The sequence below is a fragment of the Argentina anserina genome, chromosome 1 (genome assembly GCF_933775445.1).
Source record: "Argentina anserina chromosome 1, drPotAnse1.1, whole genome shotgun sequence".
Taxonomy (NCBI): domain Eukaryota; kingdom Viridiplantae; phylum Streptophyta; class Magnoliopsida; order Rosales; family Rosaceae; genus Argentina; species Argentina anserina.
Window position 1 is genome coordinate 14,501,323 of NC_065872.1, and position 9,247 is coordinate 14,510,569.

Sequence of the window (9,247 nt, forward strand, 5' to 3'; positions counted from 1 at the left end):
AAGCTGTCACGAACTATAGCTGTTAAATTAGCCGTTCTAAGTTTGATATTTGTGGCTTGTTTCCGAACTTTTACTTTTTTGAATTGTGCTCGGAAATGATAATAGATGTGTCTTTGTTTATAGGTTCACCTAGGCTTGGTCAATGACTTTGATCTTGGAGTTGTGCATTAGTTATTGGAAAATCCTATGTTTCCTGATGTGCTTTTTTTTTTTTTCTAGTCCCACTCCGGCATTTGGGAATGATCTAATCCTAGTGTCCAAGATATGACTTCAGCCCATAATTTTTTTTTGTTGATTGGACCTATATTTGTCTTTATGACCTAAACTCTCTAGGCTAAACAAAATTTAGTTGATGGTCAAGCTGTCCAGCGGTGCTCAGTGCCATTTGAGCTTCCTTATTTTCTTGTGCTGCATTGCACCATCATGTACTTGCACCATCATTTACTTGCTCCATTCCGTATCTTCACAAATTCGAAAGCTAGGTAGATTGTTGTATCCAGTTGAGATCGTGGAACCTATGAAACTATTTTGTTCATTTCGTATTGATGAGTTCACATATCTGTGCATTTCTTATCACACTGATACGCTTACTCGTTCAATAATACAATCTTCTGTTTTAACCAGGTTCTTATGCCATTTATCCATGAATGCAGGTGGAAAGAATAGTGCAGATAGGGCTCTATTGGCAGATCTTATGTACTGGGTGTCCCAAAATCCCCCACCAGCACATTTATTTTTGATTTCTGGCGACAGAGACTTAGCATTTTACTTAAGTTAAGAATGAATAACTACAATATATTGCTAGCTCGGAAAGTGCTCCTGGTGTCCTCTGTAGTGCTGCTAGTATCATGTGGCCTTGGTATGATCTGCTTATGGGTGGTAATCTCACAGGAAAGCATTTCAACCTACCACCTGATGGTCCCTATGGCTCATGGTATGGGCATTATAAGGTGCCTCTTGAAGACCCATTCTCCCCCACTGAATAGTCAGCAGCTGCCCAGGCTGAAAGGCTACCTGAACCGTGTTCTTATTCAAAACTTCAGATGATTCCTACTAGCTCAGAGTCTAAGTCTTCTCCGGTTCCTAAATCTGTTATCAGGAAGATTCGCTATATATTGAAGTCACACCCTGAAGGAATTTCCAGTGGTGAACTTCGTAAACATTTGGATTTGGAAAGACCATACTGTGGATATAAGAAATTTTCCTGCTTTCTTGCATCAATACCCGACGTTTTGATGGTCAAGTCAGTAGGTCTTGGACAATTGATGATACATGGTATTACCCCAAAATCAGCTGGCTCAATCAAGCGGAATGCAGGTGATAGTGATAGCAGGACAGGCACCAGTTGGAGTGTGAGGACACATCTGCTAGTGATAGTGTGGGTAGAAAATTGTCATTACCGACAGCTCCTGTACCAAAGCCAGAGGAGTCTCGCCAAGAATTGCAACAGCCCAATATACACGATAATACTTTTACTAGTGCTGCGGATGGGGAAGTCACTGTCACCTTGTTTTCCTGAGGAACTTTCTTCCGTTGATGAGAAGTCGCTGCCTCCTCATTCTTCTGATCATATGAAGCCTCTACTGGCACCCATTGATGAGAAAGGAGTTGAAGTAGCTGAAACACAGGAAACTGAGGGTGATTTGCGTCCTGCGGTTGGTCAAGATATTGAGTCTGATGTTAGTTATTTTAAGAGGATATGGAGAAAGTGGTTTGGCAATAGAGTTGATGTTTCAGGTACTAGTCACAACAAAGAAGAACATGTTTAGACTTCTGGAGAGGGTACCGAGAAGGAAGATCATGAAACTCTTGAGATACATTATACGCATGTTTGTAACTCGGGGAAGGGAACACTTGAGGAAATGACATCTACAAGTCAGCTTGTTGATTCAGTACCATCAGCCTCATCTTCTTCATCCCATAATGAATCTTCCCTGGACAGCAAAACTGCGACAAGCTCTGAAGTGAATGCTGATAACTCACATCTAGGATTTTTTAATAAAATGAATAGGTGCAAATTTTGGAGGACTAACCCGAGTGATCAATCCTGTGAGGAACCTGAAAGTTTGGTGGAGAAGCTCTTCTCGGACTCTTTTTGGGGAGACATGGAATCTTTCATGAACACACCTAAAGGATCAGTTATTGTCTCTGAATCATGGACCAGGTTGCTTTTACATCTTTGGTTGTCTATTATTCATAAACAGACACAGATTCACCCACATGGATGCACAAGTTGTTTTTCTTTCTATGCATACTAAGTCTGTTTTTTTATATATAAACAACATTAATTCCCAACTTTTATTATTGTTTCCTTCACTATTACATTTCTCCAACCCATGAATTATCATTTATCAAGCTGCTAGATTGTTTCTTGATTTTCAGTTAATTAATTGAATTGCATCAATTGGCCGAGTTGTTGGTATACGATTCTTTGATTTTTTTTTTTCTCGTTGATGCTACAAGATTGAGCAGTTTCTTTTAGGATTGAAACATCTATGAGAAACCCTAAACCCTAAGCTTGTAAACAAGAAGTTAAAGGAATGGCCAAATGGATATAGCATCAGTATATTTAGAAAAGATTTCCGTGATAGATATGGGTATAACCTTGAATATGCTTGGTTATGAAAAGTTGATGAATCTACTACAAACATTGGATCATTTGGATGGAGTAAAAGTAGATTCTCCTTTCATCTTTCCTTTGTCTAAGGGTCCTGAAGTTTGTGACAAGGAGACTGTTCCTGAAACCAAGAAACAGATGGTCAGTCGTCCAGTGGTTACTTCAGATAATCACGTTTTTTATTTAAGTGAGGAAGATGGTAGTGCCTCACTGTGGGATGAGCTTGACCCCGTTAACAAGTCTACATGTAACCAAAATGTAGTGGAAGTAGCACCGAGGAGGACAGAAATGGAATCAAGAGGTTTTTATTATGAACCATCCCTGTCCGACCATTCAGATTCAGATGGAGAGGCATCGCCTGAAACAGAATTGGAACTACAAGAAAAGGGCCTAGTGAACAAACAAGGCAGTTCTTTATTGCAAATCCTCGATCAGGGGCATGGCCATAAGAGTGAGTTGAAGAAAGTTGATTGCAGAAAGCTATTGTCTTCACCTGGAGTTGGCACAAATCTGGGAAATCATTCGCACAAGTCACCACCTGTAAAGAGCTACGATTTTGTAGCTGCCCACTCGATGATGACAAGAACCATCGCCTTGATCGCATATTTGAAAGGAGTGAAACTTACCGCTCAAGGCAAAAAGAAAGCATAGCTCTTTTTCGGGTAATAAGAAATTTCTGAACTGGATATTCATTACTTTCTAGGGTTTAATTAACAGAATCGACTTTGTATTCCTAAAGTTGCAATAACAATGCGGCTTTGAGTTCCTATAGTAGAAATTGAATCATAGCCTAATATTAAGAGATATTACAACTTGGTCTTACCTTGTCAGCGGAATTCGTTGTTGAGACTTGAGAATAGTATTCCAATATTATGAGTTCTTACTTCTTAGTGTCTATATAATTAATAGGGAAACGGATATCTCAATTGGTTTTTACTTAATCACACAATCCTAAATCTTCTCATCTGCTTTAACACTTGGGGTGTAATGAACACTTGATATACCTATCCACACTAATCAGTAAACAGATTTGAAATAAGATTATGATTGTCGTTACATGAGAGAGAGCTGAGGGTTTCCAAAGCAATCTGAATCAACTCTTCTTTCTCAATGACCAAAGAGATGTCGAGACATTTCTCAATGTTGCTTGTATTGATGGAAGAGGCTGGGCAGAGACCGATTTCGTTGAAGACGAGATAGAAGATCATGCAAACGGGTTTATATCCGTTGAGAAAGATGTCAGTGTGCATCGGGGACGACTGAGGTCTGCAAGAATGATAGCGTTGTTGTAAAGGGCTCAGAAAGCCTGTGTTCATTTCGATACAAGAGGGCTCAAAATTAAGGAAAATGGTGACAAATACACTAAGGCTCTTAGGATTACAATGCCAGAATGCTTGTGGTTTACTTTGACTTGCTCATGATCAGTGTGGCAACTTGGTCCTCCATCTAACTACAACGGTACAACCTAATGAAACTAAGTTTGTGTTATTTGTCTTGATAAAAAAGGGACCACAGCCACATTGTTTATGTTCAAAATACACTGAACTACTACAAATCTTAAGGCTGAAGTACTACATATCTAAAGAGAGGTGCCAAATTAAGTAATCCACATCTATGTCTTGCCCTCAACTTTGCATTAGAGGAAGTAACGTAAACTACAATTTAGCGGTTCACGAAAATTGGAAAACAGTTTAAATCACCAACTGATTTTCTGTTAGGTTGGTATAAAGATTTCTATCATTAACTAGTGATTAGGGATATTTGACATAATTTCAAATAGGGCGATTACAGTCTACATATACAAATGGCAAGGAAAATATGTTCTTTCTTGCTAAGTCAGTTAAGAGACATTTTTGCTGAAGCAAAGGTACCACTTTCCTGACGAGTGGCAAATGAAATTTGAAAGCTTATGGAGAAAAACCAGATATTTGTGCAAAAGAAAAAAAATGTATTTATATTTTTGGCGAAAAAAACAAAAACACATTCAAGGTAATTTGTCGTTTCTTCTAAGTTTTAACACATTCAAGGTGGCTTTAATAATGAAACTCCCCTTTCATGGTTAAAATTGAGTTTGAAAGGGGCAAAATAGCTCTCTTTAACTTCACTTCTTCCAAAGCTCCACCAAGAATAGAGTTTTGAATAATTATCTCTAGTGCAAGTCCAACAAAAACCACACCATCCCTTCCACCAACCAAATCCCATTAGGCAACAAAGCTTGCCATCCCCCATGGCCCCAATCTCCCCAACTTTGACCCTCTAAAGGCGCTTGCAGAAAAAACAAAGCATTTTCTTTGGCACCATTGCCTCATCAAAACCCCAAAGACCAAAGAGAAAATTTATGCAAGACAGATGGCTTACACAAAACGAAGAATTTTTTTCTGTTTCTTATAAGCAAAAAACACAATAAGAGCAAAAAAGGTCTGGTTTTTTTTTCTTGTTTTGCTTAATAGAAAAAAATGTGGGATAGAGAGGATAAGCAGGTTCACTCCATTTTCTGGGTGTCACCCCAAAATCCCATGAGCCTTTAGTAATTTGTATAAGTGATTCTGTGAGGCTCCAGCCAACTTTTCGAACAGACGATCACCAATGTCTGCCTGGGTGAGAACCGCTACCTCCTCCGCCTTTGTTCTTGGCGATGAAGGAGTTTTTTGGTTTCGGTATCTCATGGATGTCCATCACTTGAATTGTTCTTTGCTGTTTAGCTACAACACACCACGCAAAAGTACATAATGAGTTGGTAATCACAATGATGTCTAACAAAAACTAAGCAATAAACAGAAGTTGAGAACACAATGCAAACCATTCTCAGCTTCTTTGTAATTCGCTTGGAGTCGTTTTCGTGCTGAAGCCAGTTTATCATCAGCATCTAAATTTCTTTCCCTCTGTTCTCTCTGTCTCTGCAAAAGCAAACAGTGTTAATAAAATCTAGTGGTATTCATTTACAACCAATTTTCAGATATAGAACTTCACATTGTACAGGACCTTAATTACTTACTCTTCTACTCAGCTAAACTATAAATTCAACTATGCGACTTAGTTGAGTTCAGTTTCTTATAATTTGGAAACAAAAGCTTCAATTTTCAGCATCCAAAAATAGAGTTAGCTACTCTAATTTGGTATCCATACATTTTGAGCAGCAGGAGCAGGAGACACTGATTGGGTTGGTTTGGGTGGAACTTCTCTCCTAGGAATCATCTTCGGCTTGTGTTCCGGTTCTGAATTGTTCTTGTCTGACCCAGAACTCCCATCTGTGACAAAATTTCACAACATTATGTCAAAAAACAGACCCAAAGTAATTAAATAGTAACAAAGGTAGAAAAGATGAAGTTGAAGCTTGGAATCAGATTCTGCACTCACTATGAGGATTTGGGGAGTAACCAAAATCAGGCACCTGAGAAACAAAAAGAAAAGAATATTAGAAAGAAAGAATCAATGACAGAATTTTCCACAACTTCACAGAAAAAAAAAGTTCATTGACCTGGTGATGACCATTCTGGTGAATTTTCTGCTGCGGTGAGTCTCCATCAACTGCCAACAACCCAAGTTAGCATTCAGTGCTACAATAGTGATTTCATAACAACTTCCTATATTTGCAGGAAGAGAAGTAAATGCATTATCAAGAAACGATGATTATACCCATCACAGAATTCATTGGCTCTTCTCCGTGTAACTTCACCCATTCATCCACAGTACCTTTCCATTTCCTGCAAAAACCAACCCCAAAAAAAAAAATCACAGATTATAAAACCAAGACTTTGAACTCGGAGTTTCATCAGTCACCCAACTGCAAAATGAAATGAGATTTAAACCTGACAAGCTGCTTTGCCAATCTCCGAACAACCTCGCTCTGCTGTTGCTTGCGTAATTGGCTCACATGCCTCCCAATATCAGTATCCTAAACACCCCAAAAAACAATCCAAATGAATGAAACTTGTTTCAAAACAATCGTCCATTTTTTCCATCAAAGTTAGCTAATAATTATTACCTTGAGGTCTTGGAATGATATATCCATGTCAACTAGGCTTTGAAGCAATTCAACTAGAGAATCCTCAGACTGAACCAAAACAGAACCAAAAACATCAACACAAAACAGAACAAACAAACAGAAACCGTAAACAAGACAATGATGAATCCAAACACAAACCTGATCAGGATCCTCAAGCTGTTTCTTGATATCGAGAATCTTTCTCGGCGGCTCATCGTCGAACAATCCGGCGCAAGGATCCAACTCCTCCTCTTCATCCTCCTCCTCCTCCTCTCTGTTATCCACCGACTGCGGCGTCGCCGGCGACACTCCTTTCCTCTGAGCTACCACTCCATCACCTCCGTCGCAGTTCTGGCACCGCTGCAGGGCCGGAGCCGCACACGTGGCGGCGTATAGCTTCTCCACAATAACGTCCCTCCTGCGCCTCAGCTCGACGCCGTCGTCCGCCGCAGCCACCGCGATCGCCGCGTCAATGAACGTGAACACGTCGAACCCTGACCTCCGCACCATCGTCCTCAAGTCGTCGTAATCCATGGCGGCGGCGCCGGCCACGTCAGGTCAATGCAACCAAGAATCTCCAATATAAGCCCAAGAAAAAGCTCAAAGACACAACCCGAACCAAACCCAGATGTGTTTAGACAGATCTGACAAAACCCAGATGGAAGAAGAAAGAGAAGGGCGTCAGATTACGCTGTGGGAATTCTCCGGATTCGTTGTTCTGTTTTTTTTTTCTCACAGTAAAATCACACATGCGTTGAATACATGGGCAATTGGACAAGTGAAGGTATATTCCAAATTCCCAAAAGAAAACAAAGTTGGGTTTGGGTTTGGTTTTGGTTGGGTGTTGTGGTATGATGGTTATTCTTTTACCCTTCTTCTAATGTCTAAAGCTTTGTGTTTTTGGGTATTTCAGGAAATGGGTTTTGTTTTTCTGGTGGGTTGTACTGGGGATGACGATGACGATGGAGTCAATGGGCGAAGGGGAGCAGCACATTGGATTGGAAAGTTGGGATCTTTTTGGGAGATGACCGGACAGGAAAAGAGGGGCATTGAAAATTTTCATTCATAACAATCATAATAGAATTTTGGAACGAAACCCTTTTTGGGGGGGGGGGGGGGTGGTGGTTCCATAGTTGGTGGGAAGTTTTGGTGCGTTTTTGTTGTGGGGTTAAAAGGAACCATCGTATATATCCATTCCAGCGAGGATTTGCTTCCGTCGAAAAGAAATGGATTTTGGGAAGGGCAGTGATATGACCTAAATAGCACGGATTAAGACACAAATATCCGTATTGGACACGATTTGATACGTAGATACGGCATATATAAATTTTTTTGGACACGGATACGTGGTAGACACATTAATTAAAATTATTTTAATATATATATTTATTAAAAAAATTAATTTAAAAATTTGAAAGTATTTAGATGTATATATATTAAAGTGTGCATAAATATTATGAAAACTGAATCTGTTGGAATGGTTGAGAAGTTGTTGGGTGCCTTGAATGACCAAGGTTCGAATCCCACCACAAACATTTTTATTTTTATCATGAGTTTCTCTCCTTATATATATATATATATATATATATACTAAAGTGTGCATAAATATAACAAAAACCGAATCTGTTGGAATGGTTGAGGAGTTGTTGGGTGCCTTGGATGACCAATGTTTGACTCTCACCATAAGCATTTTCATTTTTATCATGAGTTGGTGTGTGTCCACGTGTCCGAGCCGTGTCCAAATTGAGTTCGCATGTCCAAGCGTATCCGAACGTGTCCGTGTCGGACACGCAATACTGACCCTAGAAGCCGTGTCCGTGCTTCATAGGATATGACTGATATCATACCCATTATCTCATTTTTATCTCTACAACAATTTTGTTCTTCCTTGTTCTAGTGTTTGTTAAGTGATTTTAAGATACCATTGTTGGATACGTTTTGCTCAGGGATCTTAGCGACGATGCTGGCATTAGTTTCAACGTTCAACTATTCATCAGATGAGTATACTTCAATGGTGGTGCCGTGGTGGAAGCAGTCAAGCACCTTCAGTATCATTGTTTTGGAACTGGAAGCAATACTATTAATTACTTCCCAAGAAACTAAAGAGTGGAGCAGTTTATGTCCTAAATTTGCTAGAGGTGGTATATGTACCATCGGTGATACGTATATACCAAATAGTGGTATATGTATATACTAAATTTGCAAGAGGTGTAGATCCTGCTTTCGGTGAGGGAGGTTGCAGATCTGTATATAGCGAGGGTTGTTTGATTGTTGGCAGTTTGATTTCTTGATCCAGTCTAGTTGTTCGGGATCAGGAAAGTCTGGGCGGATAAACTAGATAAAGACTGCTAGGTTAATTACAAGATTAAGAACCTGGCGGATAAAACCCTAAAAACTACATTGAGAAGCTAAATATTGTGAAGTCACCAATCAACCGAATTAACAGAAAAGAAAACTGAGATTGCAGCTGGCTTGCACTGCAAGTAACAGCTGCACTTGCTTCCGATTAGAACCGGCCAATAAATGCACCATTAAATGCTGAGTTAACAACACTTCTTTTCACTCCCCCTCAAGCTGGATTGAGGGCAACTCTCGAGCCAAGTTTGGACAGTAGACGATCAAACTGTGTAGAAGGAAGGATCTTG

The 9,247-nt window shown here is 39.7% G+C and overlaps 1 protein-coding gene and 1 pseudogene across 1 annotated transcript; one reads left to right on the forward strand and one right to left on the reverse strand.

Moving 5' to 3' along the window:
- Nucleotides 1–241: 241 nt before the first annotated feature.
- LOC126802496 (uncharacterized) lies at nt 242–3,268 on the forward strand (annotated as a pseudogene).
- A 1,158-nt stretch (nt 3,269–4,426) lies between these two features.
- LOC126792227 (probable mediator of RNA polymerase II transcription subunit 26c) lies at nt 4,427–7,637 on the reverse strand. Its single transcript, XM_050518716.1, has 9 exons — nt 6,762–7,637; nt 6,603–6,671; nt 6,427–6,512; nt 6,254–6,321; nt 6,096–6,145; nt 5,975–6,008; nt 5,744–5,865; nt 5,418–5,514; nt 4,427–5,319 (listed from the first exon to the last, which is right to left on the reverse strand). Exons 1-9 carry the CDS (start codon nt 7,134–7,136, stop codon nt 5,198–5,200), a joined length of 1,023 nt encoding a protein of 340 aa, XP_050374673.1. The 5' UTR covers nt 7,137–7,637; the 3' UTR covers nt 4,427–5,197.
- Between the last annotated feature and the right edge of the window lie 1,610 nt (nt 7,638–9,247).

Coding starts and splice junctions, on each gene's coding strand:
- LOC126792227 (XM_050518716.1), bottom strand. CDS start 7,136: ATGGATTACGACGACTTGAGGACGATGGTGCGGAGGTCAGGGTTCGAC. Junction 6,672..6,761: donor AGCTTGAGGATCCTGATCAG/GTTTGTGTTTGG, acceptor GTTTTGGTTCAG/TCTGAGGATTCTCTAGTTGA. Junction 6,322..6,426: donor TTGGCAAAGCAGCTTGTCAG/GTTTAAATCTCA, acceptor TGGTTTTTGCAG/GAAATGGAAAGGTACTGTGG.